Below are 18,988 nucleotides of genomic sequence, written 5' to 3' on the forward strand. Positions count from 1 at the left end.
GAGGGTGCCTCCACATTCTGGGTCTCTCTCCTCTAGGAAAGAGCAACTTGCTTTGTTTGGATTTATCAACAATAAAACTCCATTATTAAGCTCTGACTTCATGTTGGAACTCTACCTGCCATTTAGGATGGCCTTTAGAATCACCTGGGCTTAGGTCTCTTCATTCATTCATTCATTCAGTGGTATTTATTGAACACTTACTGTATGCAGAGTACTGTGCTAAGCACTTAGGAGAGTACAATATAACAATAAGCAAACACATTCCCGGCTCAAAGCAAGCTTACAGTCTAGAGGGGGAGACAGACATTAATATAAATTATGGATATGTACATATGTGCTGTGGGGCTCAGTTTCGCTACCCATGGAGACTAAGGAATTTGCAGTTCAGGAGCCCTGAGTTCTTACATCTTCAGGGCCCTCATGTATCTCATAAAATGGAAGCGGCCCCTTCCCTCCTGCCTGTAACCCCCAGGAGAAACTTTGCCCATTGCAGGAGAGAACAGTTGGAAACCTGAGGTCATGCTAGTTTGTGTGTTGGATAGGCTGTGTCAGCTTTGACCACAGCTGGGCCTGCCTGGAGTGGTGAAGTGCAGAGAAGGGTCTCCTCCAATCAATCAATCCCTGGTATTATTTGAGCAATTACTATATGCAGAGCACTGTACTAAGCGCTTGAAAGAGCATGGTATAACAGAATAAGCAGCGTGGCTCAGGAGAAGCAGCGTGGCTCAGTGGAAAGAGCCCGGGCTTTGGAGTCAGAGGTCATGGGTTCGAATCCTGGCTCTGCCACTTGTCAGGCTGTGTGACTGTGGGCAAGTCACTTAACTTCTCCGTGCCTCAGTTCCCTATCTGTAAAATGGGGATAAAGACCGTGAGCCCCACGTGGGACAACCTGATTCCCCTATGTCTACCCCAGCGCTTAGAACAGTGCTCTGCACATAGTAAGCACTTAACAAATACCAACATTATTAATAAGCAGTCACATTCCCTGCCCAGAACGTGCTTACAGTCTAAAGGGGGGGGGGGGGCAGTGAATCAGCAATGTAGTTGCCTTTTCTTTATGATATGCCTGAGCTTCCTGCATTAGAGCATGGAGTCCCTTGTGGGAACAGAAACCTTGTCTTAATTAATTTCAGTGTGTTCACCCCAGTGTCTAGTACAGTGCCTCAGGCAATGTAAGTGCTAATAAGTGCTTGGGATTAATCATAAAGTGATAGAAAAATGAAGACAAAGAAAGGGAGAAATCTGCCCAGCTAACGTACTTCCCCAAACAAAAAACAGCCATCCTGATCAGAGGCATTCTTTTCATTTGAGGAATAACATTAAACATGCACTCCTAAGAGCAAAGCAGTTAATAATGTCAAAAATGCTTGCTGAGGCGACACTACCAACTCAGCATCACCTCGTTTTCACAGGGCTAAACCATAAAATCACCAAAGCTCCATTTTCGTCACTCTGCTTTACATATGCTCTACATCGTATTTCCAAAACCAAATGTGGAAACTGGCCGTGGCTGGCACACGATGAGTACTTTCATCTCGAGGGAAGGAGCCAGGTAAAAGCCTCAAGTAAACTTTTTGTTGTTATTGTTTCTCTTTGCGGGGGGGGGGGGGGGTGGCGGGGGGGTTTATTGAGCACTGCATCTCAGAAGGACTGAAAGAATCGACTGAGGCCGAAACATGCCTGTGGTATGTTACCCTGTAAAGCCCTCTTCCCTTTTTAAGTGTCCTGCCTATTTTGTGCAATGCCCGAGAAGTGACTGATTGATTGATTGATTTTTTTTAATGATCGCTGCTCCTAAGCTGTTGACAGCGTTCTCTCCCGGCTGCCTCCCTCTGATAAAAGCCACTGGTATCTCCCCGGGGCTGCTCCTCGTAATTACTAACCGAGAGACTCATTAGCCCTGGGGGGAGACCGGAGTCAAATAGCATCTGGTATTTGGCACTTAGGATGCGGTGGCTTCCCGCGAGTTGGAGAGAAAGGAAAAAGGGGAGTTAACCGTTCCTAGCCATTTATGGAAGGAGGACGGCCCTCCTTGGACCCGGTTCAGCGGAGACCAAAGGCCTCGGAAGAAGGAACTTTATCTGGCCAGTAATTGTCTCGGCATGCTAGCCGGGCTCTGTTTTGGGGCATCGGGCGAGCGAGGATCGGACCGCGGAAAATCCCTTTGGAGGTGCAGGCGTCGGGCTCCCCCCGACCAAATGGCCGGGAGCTGCCTTTGAAGGATCATGGCTGGATTTTACAGTTGCCTCCGAAGTAAAGAGTAAGTGGCGGTGTACTAGACTCCCCCCCTCCCCACCCCCTTCCCCATCTCCGGGGGAACCGGAGCCCAGCAGGGGAGAGCAAGCGATTGCAACCCCCAACCTGAAATAATAATGATGATAAAAGGCTCGGAGGGCAGAGGGTGGGTGTTTGGGGTATTTTTTAAAAATGGTATTTTGTTAAACCCTTGCTATATGCCAGGCACTGGAATGGCTGAGAGAAGCTGCTCGTCGTGGGCAAGGAATGCGGCTGTTTGTTGTCGTATTGCACTGTCCCAAGTGTTTAGTACAGTGCTTTGCACACAGCAAGCGCTCACTAAATACGATTGAACTGCCCTCTCCCAAGCGCTTAGTACAGTGCTTTGCACACAGTAATCGTTCAGTAAATACGCCTGAATGAATTGCCCTTTCCCAAGCGCTTAGCGCAGTGCTTTGCACACAGCAACCGCACACTAAATCCGATTGAATGAATCGCTCTCTCTCACGCGCTTAGCACAGTGCTTTGCACACACTAAGCGCTCGCTAAATACGATTGAATGAATTGCCCTCTCCCAAGCGCTTAGCACAGTGCTTTGCAAACAGTAATCGCTCCCCAAATACGATTGACTTGCCTTCTCCCAAGCGCTTAGCACAGTGCTTTGCATACCGTAAGCGCTCACTAAATACGATTGAATGAATGTCCAAGTGCATAGGTTTTTCTTCGGGATCAACGTGCTATGGCCGGGGTCGAAAATTTGGGGGGCGGGGGGCATTTCTTGACTCTATTGCCATTGTTCTTGTCTGTCCGTCTCCCCCGATTAGACTGTAAGCCCGTCAAACGGCAGGGACCGTCTCTATCTGTTGCCGACTTGTTCATTCCAAGCGCTTAGTACAGTGCTCTGCACATAGTAAGCGCTCAATAAATACTATTGAATGAATGAATGAATTTCCTTCTTTCAGTCATCATCCCATCTCCCCCTCTAGACTGTCAGCTCGTGGGCAGGAATGTCTTTGGTGTTAGAGTGTACTCTCCCAAGCGCTTCGTGCAGTGCTTTGCACCCAGTACGCGTCCAATACATACGATCGAATGATTGTACAGTGCCGGGGGCGGAGAGGGGAGCGTTCAAACCGACGCTTCCTTCCCGTCAAATAGACGGGTTTGGCGGCTCATGTTGATTTTTAAATGAACGGGGCTAGTTTGCCCCTTGCTCGTGGAGCCGGGCTCTTGGCATTTGCTTTGGCACCTGGCTTTAAAAATGCCCTTTTCGATCGCTGCCATATGGCAAGGACTTCTCCGGCGTGGAGCAGGGGGGGCGAGGGTTAGCCCCATCCACGTTCGTGCCAGTGCGGTGGCCCGCTGGAAACCCCGGAGGCCCCGCTTTGGATCCTCCTTTCCTTCTGATCTTTCTTACCGTGGTTGCTGAGGCTTAGGAGAAAAAAGGGGTTAGTGCATCTTGCGAAAGTTGGGAATATTAAGTGCATTTTGGGGGCGGTCAGAGAGCTCGCTCTAATGGCCCAGTAGAGGTAGAAAAGAATGAGGAAAAGAGGCTTTGTGACCCTCGCCAAGATACAACTTGTGCCTTACCTTGAAATGCAAATCTGCTTCCTTTGGTTCGCATCGGTTTATGACTTTATCTGGCATGTCATTCATTCATTCAATTTATTGAGGACTAACTGTGTGCAGAGCACTGGACTAAGCGCTTGGAAAGTACAATTCGACAACAGAGACAATCCCTACCCAACAATGGACTCTCAGTCTAGAAGGGGGAGACAGACTACAAAGCAAAAAACAAGCATCCAAGTAGACAGGTATCAATAGCATCAATATACATAAAGTTATAGCTATATACATATCGTTAAAATAAATAGAATAATAAATATGTACATAAATAGAATAATAAATATGTACAAATATACACAAGTGCTGTGGGGCAGGAAGGGGGGTAGAGCAGAGGGAAGGAGTCGGGCGATGGGGAAAGGAGGAGGAGCTGAGGAAAAGGGGGGCTCAGTCTGGGAAGGTTTAATAAGGCTACTGACCCCAGCTACCAAAATCTTGTAAAAAGTAGTTTTTTTTAAATCCAAAAAAAAGGGAGCCCCGCAGGAGGAGGGTATTTATATAACGCACAGAGGAGACTGAGTTAAAAAGAAATAGGTTCCAACTTGCATGAGTTAGGCAACCAAGCCAACACTGTCTTAAATAAGGCAGCAGATAAAACCAGGCTTTAAGAAGAACAATTTCTTTGACGAGTACTACTATTAGCATAACTTTCCCAGCAATAATTCAGTCAAACAATTTTATTTTAATTACACACTGAAATGTTTTGTTCTTCCATCAACCAGCCTGATTGAGGAGAAACAGGTCTTAAGACAGAAAGAGGGAAAGGAAAAGAGAAAAGAAAAAGGTAGAGAAATAAGAATAGAAAGGGAGATAAAAAGAGAGAAATGGAGGGAGAAAAAAGGTAAAGAGAAAAACACATTTCAAAAAATCATCAGATTACTGTCATTGTAATGTTTTGCTAACGTATGTAAATTTCTCAATTGTATTTCCAACTAAGTATTGTGCAGTGGGTTCAGAACAATCAATACATATTATAAACACACACACAGACACATACACACACTCTACACTCCCCCTCCCCCGCACCCCCCACAAACAATGCAACCAGGAAGAGATTATTTCAGAAACCGTGTTTAGTCATGTAGTTAATTAACGGGTGGGAGAGCATACATAATTATTTTCTGTCTTCACTTGTTGAGTTACCATTCTACTGTGAACTCAGCTTTTCCAAATCGGAATCATGGTCAATAAAACTATCACAACCATTTTATAGCTTCGACAATTGTAGGTTCTGGTGGTTTTGTAAGTACCCTACGATTCATCCTGAAAAGAAGTTTTATCTTTCCCAAATTTGTATGATATGGGGCATCCTTTCCTCTAGTTTTCTATGATTTTTGGGGGGTGTTGGATAGCAGTGCTAAAGTAGCCATTACATAGAGCTCGGCTTCTGTATTCCAGGTCATGTATACTCCAGTCTCAGTTTACTTATTTGTAAAGTGGAAATAATATTAACAGTCTGCTGCTGTGGAGTATGGAGAGATGGTAATGATATTGTTATTATTGTTGCTGCTGTTGTTGTTTTTAATAATATTATCTTCCCGAACTTGTCAAAAAAGAAATCCCTTCAATAAGGCTAAAGTCATTTTATGAAACCGTTGCCCCAGGGTATTTTGTGAGAGGGGAGAAATAGATATTAGCCACAAAGCGAAGGGCTACTGGCAGCCAATGTAGGTTGCATTCCTTTGTGCTCTATCTTGCTGTTTTGCATAGTTAGCTAATAGCCAGGATTGGGGGAAGTCAGTTTGTGCCTGGGTGGCAGCGGGACAGGTTGGCCTGGCATGGCTTCAGCAGTGACTAGATTCCAGGATGCTGCAGAGAAATTTAAGTGGTGGGAACAGAGTAGAAGCAGAAGAGCAGTAAAGCCACCCCACCTCCCTTAGCTTGTGTTTTTTCACCATCTCCCCAGGCCCCTCTAAGGAAGTTGCCACCTGCACCAGAAGCATCTCTTCCCTCCATCTCCCTCACCAACAGTTAGGGTGAGCTCTCACCACTGAGGTTGGTTCTGGCCTGGCCATGAGGGTGCAGAGCAGATTGGGATGCCTCTGGCCCAGATAGGTCCAAGAAGATCTATCCCACAAAGCCATGGGTCACCATGTCAACTAGGCTGGAGTCCAAGCTTTTCCTAGCATATCCCAGAGCCCCTGGTCAAGGATGACCTGGATGAACCTCATAGGACCACTCAAACAATAATCAATCAATCAATGGTATTTATTGAGCACTTATTGTGTGCAGAGCAATCAGTCAGTTAATTGTACTTATTGAGCTCTTACTGTGTGCAGAACACTGTACTAAGCTCTTGGGAGAATACAGTATAACAAAGTTGGTAGACACGATCCCTGCCCACAATGAGCTCTGACCTGGAGCTGACTTTCCTATACTCACTCTAGTCCTGGCTCTTATTCTAGCTCCAGTTCATGCATGCATTCATTCATTCATATTTCCTATATTAAGTGCTTAGGAAAGTACACTGTAACAATGAACAGACACATTCCCTGCCCACAATGAGCTCACAGTCCAGTTAGAATTGAATCCGCCCCCTGGACCCTGGAAATAGAGTGTTACTTTCCTTGTCATTCCCCTTGTTCACCTACTCTTGTTAGCAGAAGGGAGTTTGTGCATGTCTCTGAAATGGCTGGCCAAGAATCCAGATGTGGAAAGTCAGGGCAAACTTGACTCTGGATCTCTGATTGCAAGCAAAATAGCTGCCACGTTCTCCCAGTTGCTATGTTCTCTCTTTCAGAGCCACCTCCATTCTAAGCTCAAATTCCAAAGTTAGTTTACGTAACCTTCTATGTGCCAAGCACTGGGATAGATACAGGATAATTAGATCAGCCGGGCCCCTGATGCACACCATCTAAGCAAGGGTAAGTAGCTACAAAGAAAAATAGAAATGAATTACAAACAACAATAAGTTAACAAAATCAACAAACCAATTCAGCAATTAATATTATTAATATTATTGTTACTGTTATTATGGTATTCTTAAGGGTTTACTAAGTGTCAAGCACTGTTCTAAGCATTGACGAAGATACAAGCTAATCAAGGTAATGAAAAGCTACATCTAGTGGATAGAGCACAGGCCTGAGAGTCAGAAGGAACTGGGTTCTAACCTGGATCTGTCACTTCCCTGCTGTGTGTCCTCATTCAAGTCATTTCACTTCTTTTCTTTAGTTTCCTCACCTGTAAAATGGGGATTAAGATTGTGAGCCCCATGGAGGACTTAGACTAAGTCCAACCTGATTAGCTTGTATCTTCCCCAGTGCTTAGTACAGCGCCTTGTATATAGAAGCACTTAACAAATACCATAAAATAAATCAATAATCAAGTTGTATACAGTCCCTGTCCCCCTTAGGGCTCAGAGTGTAAGTATTTATTGAGTGTCTACTGAGTGCAGAGAACTGAACTAAACATTTAGGAGGGTTCAGTAGAAGATGAAGATGTGCTTTCAGCCCGCTAATCAATCAGTGGTAGCGATTGAACCCTTACTGTGTGCGGAACACTGTATTATATGCCTGGGAGAGTACCATACAATAGAGTTGGTCCACATGATCTCTGCCCTCACTGAAGCCAAGAAACCGAATCACATTCAGTCACATTTATTGAGCGCTTACTGTGTGCAGAGCACTGTACTAAGTGTTTGGAAGAGTATAATATAACAGTAAACATCCACCGCATCACCTGGGGAACACCTACGTAGGGAGAGAGCTAACACCGCATCTGATGTGAGAGAAGACCAACAGGCTTGGAGGGACGGATAGAGCTAAGAAACAATAAACAAGAGTTAGTAGCTGTTGGCTGGAGAAGTCTTCATACTTCTCACTGTTCCAGGCCAATAAATCTTTAGTTACAGCTGCTTCCCCAGCCTCCCCAATTTCCCAGCCTCCCCAATTTCCCAGCCTCCCAGCTTCTTCAGCACTCTAAGACTTCCAACAGTAATGAGAAGCTGAGAAAAGAACCAAGGATGGCTGATCCGGATGTGGTGTGGTGCCAGGCCAGGCCCTCAAGCTTCCAGCCTTAAAAGGGACTCTGGGTCGTATGCATCTGAGTCCCCAACCACCCTCTACCCCTTCAAAGACTGGGCTTCCGGTGCTTGATGATCTGTGGCCCTGGGGTTGGCGGGTGTGGGCAGAGAGATAACGTAACTTCTTGAGGCCATGGGCCTGTCTTTAATTGTTGGTGAGAGCAGTAGAACTAGGAGTGTTACCAACACAAGTTGAAATAGAGCTTGAAAAGTCAGTCTCCTGCCAACTCTGCCAGCCATTGGGCTGTTACCTATAATGGTTGGATTGGCTTTAAGATAGAGGAGGTGGCTTATATGGGAGAAAGTTAATTGATCAGAATGAAAACTCTTCAGCAGGGGTTTGGCCTACTAAAACTTTCGCTTCCAAGCTTCAGGAGTTACTGAATTACGCCCTTGTGGTTAATTGCATTGTGAAACAGGTGACAGTGTTGGTGGTAGGGGTTTAGCTGATGAAGAGAACTGTGAGATCATGTAATTTAATCTACTTTTATTGCCCTCTCTTTAGTCCCCAGTTGCTTGTCCAACTCGCCTCCTTTTCAGCCTCATAAAAGTTTCCAGAGACACAGTCTCATAAAAGATCTAAATTATACAGCTCCTTTCATGGCCCAAACTCAGGTCAACTTCAGGAGAGACCCTTCCTTTTATCAGTCTATCAGTGGTATTTAAATTGACGACCTATTGTACGGAACATTGTATTATGTACATTGGACTAAGTGCCTGGGAGAGTACTAGAAAACAACACAACCCCTGTCCCTGTTATTTATTTTGACCGCTCTAGTTTTTGGGTTTTTCCTCATGGTATTTGTTAAGTACTTACTATGTGCCAGGCAGGAACTGTATTAACCACTGGATAGATACAAAATATGGTTGGGCTTAGTCCGTGTCCTACATGGGGCTCATAATTTTAATCCTCATTTTACAGAGGAAGTAACTGAGGCACAGATAAGCTAAGTGACATTCCTCAGGTCACACAGTTGTTTATGTTTATCTTCCCTGTAAGCAGTGTAAATTCCTTGTGGACAGGGAATGCACCACTTCTTGATTTTGTACTTCCTGGGCTTCTAGTACAGTGCATCACACCAAGTAGGTGCTTAATAAGTGCTACTACTAATGCTATTGCCCTCAGGTTACTTACAGTGTAAAGTAAGGAATCAGTACACACAAATACTTCATGGGCAAGAGGAAAAACAAAGAAACAAATGATAATTGATTGCTAGAGTTCATATATCGGTGTATAAAGAAGTGCTAAGATGTATGTTGAAATGATCTGACTTGGGGAGAAGGAAATTTAACGCCCCCAAGGGAGAGAGATGGTGTTTAATTCCCAACAGTGAATTCTTTCCCAGCAAATAGTACATTGCTCTGCATACTGTAAGCACTTAATAAATACAGTTACTATTAAGGAGCCTCATTTGGTAGGGAGATCTATTGTATGCAACAGATCTATATTTTTCTGCCAAATTTCCTATCCCCGAGAGCAACCTTTTTAAGATAATATTTTACATTTTTGTGCTTAAGCGCCACATGTACTGGTGTTGGATTTGCTGTTGGAGAACAATGGCAGATGGAAGATGAGACCCTCAGGAGGAATGGTTGGACATGCTTAATGTGTTGGATTTCTGGACGGGAAATAATTAGGATGACTCAAATTTATGAAGTACCTTTCTTTTAGAGAGCTAAGAGACCTTCCATATCTGAACTCATTTCCTCACAACATCCTGGTTTTAAAATCAGAAGGCAGGTTTTATCTCCATGTTACAGATGGGAAAACTGAAGCTTCTAGAGTTTTGATGATTTTTCAGGGACCCTTTGAGGTCAAATCTCCTTCAGCAAATTAATATGAAAAATGAAGGCAATTATGTGTGTAATTCAGGACACAACCCTTCCCAAACTTGAAAATAAACAAACTGTAGTGGGTTTTTGCCCTGCTCTACCCAAAAAATTGCCTCAGTTTGCCACTTCATTTTGTTTGGGAGATCAGTAATAGCGCTGGGAGATGGGCAGAGGCCTCCCACCTCCTGGCCTGGAATCATGTGGCCTGGGGAATGGTTGGACTGAAGTCAGTCAGTCACTCAGGCAGTTATATTTATTGAGTGCTCTCTGTGTGCAGAGCATTGTACTAAGTGCTTGAGAGAATATAGTATAACAATATAACAGATACATTCCCTACCCACAATGAGGTTACAGTCTAGAGGGTAACTGTAGTAGCCCAGGAGCGAACCCATTAACTGTGGGACATCACAGACCTACTTGATGCCCGGGGTGAGATGGGTGGTCTTCTTCCTGCAGCCCCGACCCAAGAGAGGTGCTAAGGCTGCCTGGCTGGCAGCTGGCAGTCTGTTCGGCCCCACTACGGAGTTTGGCGCATTTCCCCTAGGGGATTTGGAGCCAGGGAACCTGCCTGGACACTCAGTGCCACCACTGTTCTCTACCCACCAATTACCTCTCTAGAAACAGTAGTAATCATTCACCTCCTTATTTATTCTTACTGGGCTGAGTTTCTGCCGCCTGAGCTGTTTAGAGGCCACCTGGCTTCTGAGAGGGCCCGGTCACATCCCACAGAGCTCTCCTCGTTTCAGGATAGGAATGCCAGGTGAAATCCGGCTGCAGGCCCAAACCTGGTGGTGATCCCCGCTGGCTCATCTCTCCCTCTGGAACTCCCAGAACACACTGAAAAGAGGCCATTCTGCATGAAGGGAGATAGGGAGCGATTTAAGTGAACTGGAAGAGGAAGATTGGATATCTCATGCTCCATGCAAACTGCCAATTTCTGAAGACAAATATAGCATGTCAGAAGTTACCCCAGAAAATTTTTGGCTGCAGTTTTTTCTTCCTGCTAGCTCAGACATAACCTCGTCAACACATTGTAATTAGGTGGGTTTAATGCGCTCATTAAACAGTCCATAGGCACTTTTCCCCCTTCTTTTTTCTGTGTTGTTTCTTTCTTTTTTCCTGAAGGAAAGATGGCAAACCCAGTGCCTTGGCTATATCCTAGTTAGGATGCTGCATTCTTTTAATCTACCTTCTCCCTGGGCCTTCTGTTCAATGTCCTTTTCCACTTAGGTAACTATCATATTAGTACGAGGAGAATTACATGATCGATAGAGGGATAGGTGCACAGTAAAGATAAAACATCCCAGTTATCTTGTCCTATGATATGAGATACACTCAGCTCAGGACAGAATAGCTTGGCATTGGATTAAACGTTGGTAAATGACAACAGGATTTAGGGTACTGTCAACTGTAGCCTTTTCCTGTCCAACCCTAGCTCTTTAGAGACAGGAGATAAGCTTCCTCCAGGAGAGCCTTTCTTTGATTCTGCTAAGTACTGTTGTCCCAAGCAACAGGCTCCAGGTGGACAGCCGGAAAGTAGTAATTTGGCTGATTCTCCAATTTTGAAATGAGCCTCACTTTGGCATCAAATGCAGATTTTGGAAAGCCTTTATTGCTTCAACCGAAGACCTTATTTGTGCTGAGTCTAGGTTGGGACAGAGACTGCCGATCTGATTGCACTGAATCTACCCCAGCACTTACACAGTCTGTGGTCCTGGGTAAGCACTTAACCTGTACCACAGTTATGATGATTATTTGGCTGTTTAATGGTATTTAACTGCTTACTATTTCCCCCACTGTACTAAACTCTGGATTAGGTACAAGCTAATCAGGTTGGACACATTCCATGTCCTATATGGGGTTCATAATCTTAATCTCCATTTTACAGGTGAGGTTACTGAGGCTCAGAGAAGTGAAATGACTTGCCCATGGTCACACAATAGACATATGGCAGAGCTTGGATGAGATTCCAAGACTTTCTGACTCCCAGGCCCGTGCTCTATCCACTAGGCTACTGCTTCTCTTTATTTTCAAAGAGAAAGAAAAGACTGCTATAAGTGGAGGCTGAGGAAGCTAAACTAATAGTAATAACAGTAATGATTGTGACATTTATTAAGTGCTTACTGTGGGCCAGCACTGTATTAAACTCTAGGGAAGACACAGGATAATCAGACTGGACACTATCCCTGTTCCTCACAGTACAATGATAATAATAAGGCTTCTAGTCAAAGAGAGACAGAGAGCAGGTGTTTAATCCCATTTGACAGTTGAGGAAATGGAAGTACAAAGAAATGAAGTGACTTGCCCAAGGTGACACAACAGATAATTGGTGGAGCCAGGATTAGAACCCCAGGTCTCCTGGCTCCCAGGCCCATGCTCTTACCACTAGGCCACATTGCTTGGCCCCCATATAGCTGGAGTCCAGCAGGTAGAAAGCACTCCTGACTCTGGGAAGAACTCCTATATCGAGAGGAAATAGTGAGTCTCTTCATTGCTCAGTCCTGAGTTGGACTGGGAAAAAGATAGCATCTGATAAAATAATATAATAGTAATAATGTTGGTATTTATTAAGCGCTTACTATGTGCAGAGGACTGTTCTAAGTGCTGGGGTAGATACAGGGTAAACAGGTTGTCCCATGTGAGGCTCACAGTCTTAATCCCCATTTTACAGATGAGGTAACTGAGGCTCAGAGAAGTTAAGTGACTTGCCCACAGTCACACAGCTGCCAAGTGGCAGAGCTTGAATTCGAACCCATGACCTCTGACTCCCAAGTCCGTGCTCTTTCCACTGAGCCATGCTGCTTCTCAACATACTCTAAAATAGGAGAAGCAGCATGGTCTGGTGGAAAAAGCAGGAGCCTGGGAGTCAGAAGACCTGGCCTTTAATCCTGGCTCTGACACTTGTCTGCTGTGAAATCTTGGGCAAGTCACTTCCCTTCTCTGTGCCTCAGTTTCCTCATCTGTAAAGGGGGGATTAAATATCAGGTCTCCCTCCCACTTAGACTAGGGGACAGGGATTGTGTCTGATCTGATTTTCTTGTACCTACCTCAGCACTTAGTACAGTGCTTAGCACATACCACAATTATTATTATTAGTAAAATAAATTTCAGGTGCTCAGTGGAGGAATGATTCTTTAAAAAGGGGCAGCAGTAGGAAGAGTCTAAAGAAAAGTTGGCAGGAATTCAAAGTGAAGGCCATAGTGTAGAATAGAATGGATTACGGCATGATCTTTAGGTTGAAAAATAAAGCCAGTTGCACTGAACCTGCACTGACCAAGGATGTATTTCATGGTTCCGTTTCCTTTATCCCTTTAATTTCAAAGTTCCTGGAACCCATACCCTAAAGACTATCTGTGTCTTTATGATCTAGGGGTAATTTCACCAGTGCTAGTGAAATGTTTTTCACATTGCAGTCACTTAATATTAGCAATAACAATAATCTACCTATTTAAGGTCTGGCTGCAGAAGAGCAGTAGTTGAGCTCAAAATGAGTTTGGTCTTAAAAATTTCAATGTACCTAACAAATCAGCATGAGCCCAGCACAAATGAGTAGGCTTATAAATTTTGAGCAGAGAAGGAAAGCTATTGGCATACAGTAGAAGGCAAAACTGGTATTTTCTTCCCCAGATTATTTGCTTGAGCAGGTCATCAGGGGTCATCAGTGGTCATTATGACAGGCGTGGGGGATACTGGTAAAGAACAGGGGTCCTAGTCATGAGAAGGAGAAGAAAATCATCTAGCATTCAGAGAGGAAGTCATGCTTAATTCCTCAGATACCAGCGTACTCACCATGCCTTGCTCTTATCTCGTACACCATAGACCCTTTGCTCATCCCTCCTTTCTGCCTGGAACTCCGTCCTGAACATCATATCCTACAGGTCATTCTTCTCACCATCAAAACCTACCCTGATTAATCTATTTCCCCACCTTTTCTTTGGAAAAAAGGGTATTTTTTTAAGTGTTTACTATGTGTCAGACACTGTCCTAAGTGCTGAGGTTATCAGTTTGGACACAATCCATGTCCTCCATGGGGCTCAAAATCTTAATCCCCATTTTACAGATGAGATAACAGGCGTAGAGGCACACTGATTCATTCATTCATTTAATCAATCGTATTTATTGAGTGCTTACTGTGTGCAGAGCACTGTACTAAGTGCTTGGAAAATCAATATAGAAATAGAGACAGTTCCTGCCCACAACGGGTTTACAGTCTTGGGGGAAAGTGACTTGCCCAAGGTCATATAGCAGACACATGGCAGAGCTGGGATGAGAACCCAGGTCCTTCTGACTCCCAGACCCATGCTCTGTCTACTAGGCCACACTGCCTTTTCCCTCTGCTCCCCCTCCATCCTCTGCTCCTCCCCCTTCCCCCTTCACTCCCCTCAGCTGAGCCCCCTTTCCCTCTGCTCCTCCACCGCTTCCCCTCCCCTCAGCACTGTGCTCATTTGTATGTATTATTTATTACTCTATTCATTTTGTTAATGAGGGATACATCCCCTTAATTCTATTTGTCGTGATAATGTTGTCTTGTTTTTGTTTCCTTCTGTTTTGCTCTGCTGTCTGTCTCCCCCGATTAAACTGTGAGCCTGTCACTGGGCAGGGATTGTCTCTGTTGCCAAATTGTACATTCCTAGCACTTAGTACAGTGCTCTGCACATAGTAAGCGCTCAATAAATATTATTGAATGAATGAACTGCCTCTCCATTTTCCCTCTGTACAGTATCATCTATGCTCTTGAGACTGGAACCCTCAAGCATTTGGCCGTTAATTTCACCCTCACTCCAACAGCATTTAGGTACAGTTGATTGACTGATGGATTGAGGTAGTTACAAAATAGGGCCAATGCTGTGTATAAATTGTAGAATGACTGTTTTTTTCATTGCTTATGACCAGAATGATTAAGGGAGAAAGAAGGAAGGGAGACAGTAAAGAAGAGAAGCAGCATGGCCTAGTCGAAAGATCATGGGCCTAAAAGTCAAAGGGCTTAGGTTCTAATTCTGGCTTTATCACTTGCTTGCTTGACCTTGGGCAAGTCACTTCATTTCCCCATGCCTCAGTTTCCTTACCTGTAAAATGGGAATTAAACAACTGTTCTCCCTCCTAGTCTCTGAGCCCCATGTGGGACAGGGACTGTATTCTGACCTGATCAACTGGTATTTACCCCTGCGCTTAGATCAGGCTTGACACATAGTAAACGTTTTACAAATACAATGTTGATAATAATAATGATGATAATAAAGCAAACCACAAAAGTAATGTGCCATCACATAGGACTAAACTCCACAAAGGAAAAATTGTAGTTCATTCAGGTTCTGTAGATTGAAAACTCATCTTAGGAGCTGCTGAATCTCAAGCCAACATGTTGTTAAATATTAAAACTTAGAAATGTGTGATGAGGGTAAATCACAAGTCATATGCCATTTGAGCAGAGAGAAGTCTTGAACCCAAAGAGGAAAAGCTTCTTGTAGGGCAGATCTGATTCCATCCTGAGGAGAAAAGAGAAAAATAGACCTCTTTGTTCTGCACCTGAAGGGCATGATTGTGATACTGTGGATTTTCCTCATTGCTTTATGGGATGTTTGTTTCTTTTGTTCCTGCAGCTCCAGAAGTCTAGTATTAATAGGCCAGAGCAGGCTGGGACCCCCTTTCATGGAGCTCTGGTGTATGTGTACTTTATTCTCACTAAGAGGAAGCCAGCCAGCAAAGCCTTGCATGTAGGCACTACTTAGAGATAGGGGGAGGGGGAAAGAAACCCCATGCTTTGCAAATTAATCAAAATAGATTACGTTTTCAAAGATAGTTTGTAGGTTATAAACCAGATATTCAGAATTTCACTCCATAGGTCCAGGGGGAACATCATTTTTGAATTTAAAACTATTTGTAAATAGGTAGGCAATTTGTAAAAGGTTGGCACATTTCAGAAACACAGGAAAAACAGTGGCTTATAGAGGTTTCGAAGGGCTTTCCTTGGGCAGACTTTCAGGCATGGAGCTTGAACAGGACTTTCAAAATTGGCCGTTTTCCCCAACAGGAACAAGTATAGTTTCAATTTCTCCTACATAAAGTGTGACAAGTTACTCCAGGCCCCCTGGCCTCTGCAGGAATGCTGCAAGAGGCCCATGGCTGAAAAATATATTTCAAAAACACACCCACCCCCGCTTCCCTGGGGTCATTCTGCAGATGACATTCTGTTAGTCTTCCTTCACTTTCTGGCAGGCAGTCCATGATGTCTTTTGTGGCAAAAGTGGCATCCTGGCTTCATTTGTTTATACTGCCAGTTTAAGGTGTGTATCAGCAAATATCAAACTGAAGTACAGGCTGCTGAACCTGAACAATTTTAGAAGGAAAGGCCAGAAATCGTGTTATTTTGAACTGTCTTGAAATGGATGTGAACAGTAGGGTCTGACTGAGACTTGGTTGGGGGGTGGTGGGGGACACTCTTGAGGAGTAGAGAGTAAAAGGAGAGAGGAGAGGAGTAGAAAAGGAGAGGGACATAGGGAAAGAAGGAAAGAAAGGGAAAAGGCAGAGGAAAGGAAGACAGTTGGTCTCAAGGCCAACCAAGAGCAGCAGCTATGGCATGTATCCAGTCCAGGGTAGGCCAGCTGAGCGCTAACTGGCAGGGAAAGTATCTATTTATTGTTATGTTGTACTCTCCCAAGCATTTAGTTCAGTGCTCTGCACCCAATAAGCACTCGATAAATTCCTTTGACGGCCTGACTGACTGACTGACTGGCAGAGGCAGAGGACAGCAGCCTCAGCTTTCAGAGCAGCACAAAGACTTGGTGCACCAGCCCTGAGGGGGATAATAGAGTTTCTGGAATGGCTTCTGGGCCTAGAGCCCTGCCTTAATGAAGGAGCAGCCAACCAGGCTAGCTGGATGAACCAGGGAGAAGTGAGCTTACCTTCAATCAGGAGGCAAAAATGTGTCCACCATAATGACCTACCCCTTCTGCCCCTCATCTGGCTAGAAGGGACAGGAAGCACGGTATAAGCTCCTCTACACTGTAAGGTAGTTGTGGGCAGAGAATATGTCTGTTTATTGTTGTATTGTACTCTCCCAAGTGCTTAGTACTGTGCTGTGCACACAGTAGGTACTCAATAAATAAGACTGAATGATACTCATCCCACCCCCAGCCCCACAGCACATACATACCATATCTTTGTATGAGAAGCAGCATGTTTTAGTGGCAAGAGCACGGGCTTGAGAGTCAGAGGACGTGGGTTCTAATCCCAGCTCCGCCCCTTGTCTGCTGTGTGACCTTGGGCAAGCCACTTCACTTCTCTGTGCCTGAGTTACCTCATCTGTAAAATGGAGATTAAGACTGTGAAACCCATGAGGGACAACCTGATTACCTATCAAGGACATCAAGGACACTTGTTCCCTGAGGGACTCCTCACCTTAATCCAGGCCTGGTGTTTAGCTTTCATGTAAGCCACTCTCATCTTGCCTCCCTCACATTCTGGAGTGGGAGAGGAAGGAAGGAAGTGAGCTGCACTATGGAGTATAAAACCCTTCTAACCACAGGCGGAGTATTCACCCAGCATTGTACCCGGCAAGGTGAGCCCAAAAGGGCTTTTCCAAGTCTTTTCTATAAAGCCAAGACAGCACCTAAGGTGAGGGTATATCAGCTTCCAAGCATCTTCATTTTGAAGCCCCCTCATTGAAAGCCCATCTGCTGATGGGTTGATCCCCAGACTCCACAGTCTAATCTTCTGTTGGCATTGATTAGCACTGAACCCCAGAAAGCTCCACACTCCGCTTCGACTTTCACCTCCTCTGGTGCAAACCTATTTTGTCTGGTTGAGGCTGACTGTAAAATACCGATAAAGGGCTATTAAGCTTATAAATTTAACATTCCTGAATGTATTTACCACAAAGATTAACAGCCCAGCCCAGGAACAGCCACTCTGTTTCTTGTCCTTCCTTTTTCTTCACTCCTCTCCCCCTCCCTTCCTTCCACTCACACGGACACCCCCTCCCCACAACCACACACACTTTCTTCTTGCTCTTAAAAAAATCTTCTCTTTTGTTGACAAGTATCTGGGACTTAACAGATCAAATCTCTTCCTCGTCATTACAAAGGTTCATCTGTGTCTACCAGCTAGCTGACGTGCCGGTTTACTTCAGACGCTGCTCAAACTAAGCTGCTCTCACTTGGCAGAGGTCAGATTTAGGTGTTGGTTGATTCAAAATAACAAGGATGAAAAGAATACATTGCAGGGCCGGGAAGTCTGAGCCCCAAGGTCCCCTGAGCCCTAAGTGGCTAATTATACCCGTCAGCCCGGAGATTAGCAGTTGTGGCTGACTCACTGGCCTGGACCGGTGAAACCATTGATAAAGCAATTTATTTCCTGCATCAACAAGGGAAGGGCAAGAAACGGAACTCTGCGAGTCGGTGGTATTTCTTGCAGCAGCGGTGTTCTGAAGGTGGAGGGTTCAGAGGGCCAGATTGCCTCTTGAGTGCCCTTCCTTCCTCACTCACCCACGTTCATGGGAACATCCTTTAGCTGGGAAGCAACATGGCCTAGTAGAAAGAGCATGGGCCCAGGAGTCAGAGAACCTGCTGTGTGACTTTGGGCAAGTCACCTAACTTCTCGGTTCCTCAGTTTCATCATCTGTAAAATGGAGATTCGACACCTGTTCTCCCTCCTACTTAGACTAGAAGCCCCATGTGACATAGGGACCATGTCCAACCTGATGATCTTCTATCTATCCCAGGACTTAGTACAGTGCTTGGCACATAGTAAGGCCTTAACAAATGCCACAATTTTTTTTTATGGTATGTATTATGCACTTACTATGTTCCAGGCACTGTTCTAAGCCCTGGGGTAGATACAGGCTAATTAGGTTGGACACAGTCCCTATCCCACATGAGGCTCACAGTCACTGAGATATAGAGAAGGTGAGTTGCAAAGCAGACAAGAGGCAGAGTCGGAATTAGAATCCAGGCCCTTCTGACTCCCAAGCCCGTGCTCTATCCACTAGGCCACGTTACTGTTAGGGATGTCTCAGACACTCGTTAACTCCACGGGAATCTGCTTCCCGCTTTTCCACTTGCTCTCTACTCCTGATTGCCTGCTCCATTTACTTAACTAAGGCAGATGGTGCTTCTTAACAATAAATAGTAAATGCGCTATTTGTTAAGCACTTCCTATGTGCCAGGCACTGTACTAAGTGCTGGGGTGGATACAAGCAAATTGGGTTGGATACTACAGTCCTGTCTCACATGGGGCTCACAGTTTTATCCCCATTTTATAGCAGAGGGAACCAAGGCACCA

General features: G+C 44.8%; 1 protein-coding gene across 6 annotated transcripts in view; it reads left to right on the top strand.

The window, feature by feature from the left end:
- KIAA1210 (KIAA1210 ortholog) overlaps positions 1–18,988 on the top strand; it is a 129,253-nt gene that overhangs the window by 45,001 nt on the left and 65,264 nt on the right. For 4 of the 6 annotated variants that reach the window (XM_029067492.2, XM_029067496.2, XM_029067495.2 and 1 more), the window contains exon 2: positions 1,413–1,552. The exons of 1 other annotated variant lie outside the window; for it this stretch is intronic. In XM_029067492.2, the coding sequence (XP_028923325.1) occupies positions 1,464–1,552 (89 nt within the window). In that variant the 5' untranslated portion in view covers positions 1,413–1,463. Of the gene's footprint in view, positions 1–1,412; positions 1,553–1,870; positions 2,261–18,988 lie in introns of those variants that run through there. One more of the 6 variants, XM_029067493.2, reaches the window with a different exon arrangement.

The sequence above is a fragment of the Ornithorhynchus anatinus genome, chromosome 6 (genome assembly GCF_004115215.2).
Source record: "Ornithorhynchus anatinus isolate Pmale09 chromosome 6, mOrnAna1.pri.v4, whole genome shotgun sequence".
NCBI classification, from domain to species: Eukaryota; Metazoa; Chordata; class Mammalia; order Monotremata; family Ornithorhynchidae; genus Ornithorhynchus; species Ornithorhynchus anatinus.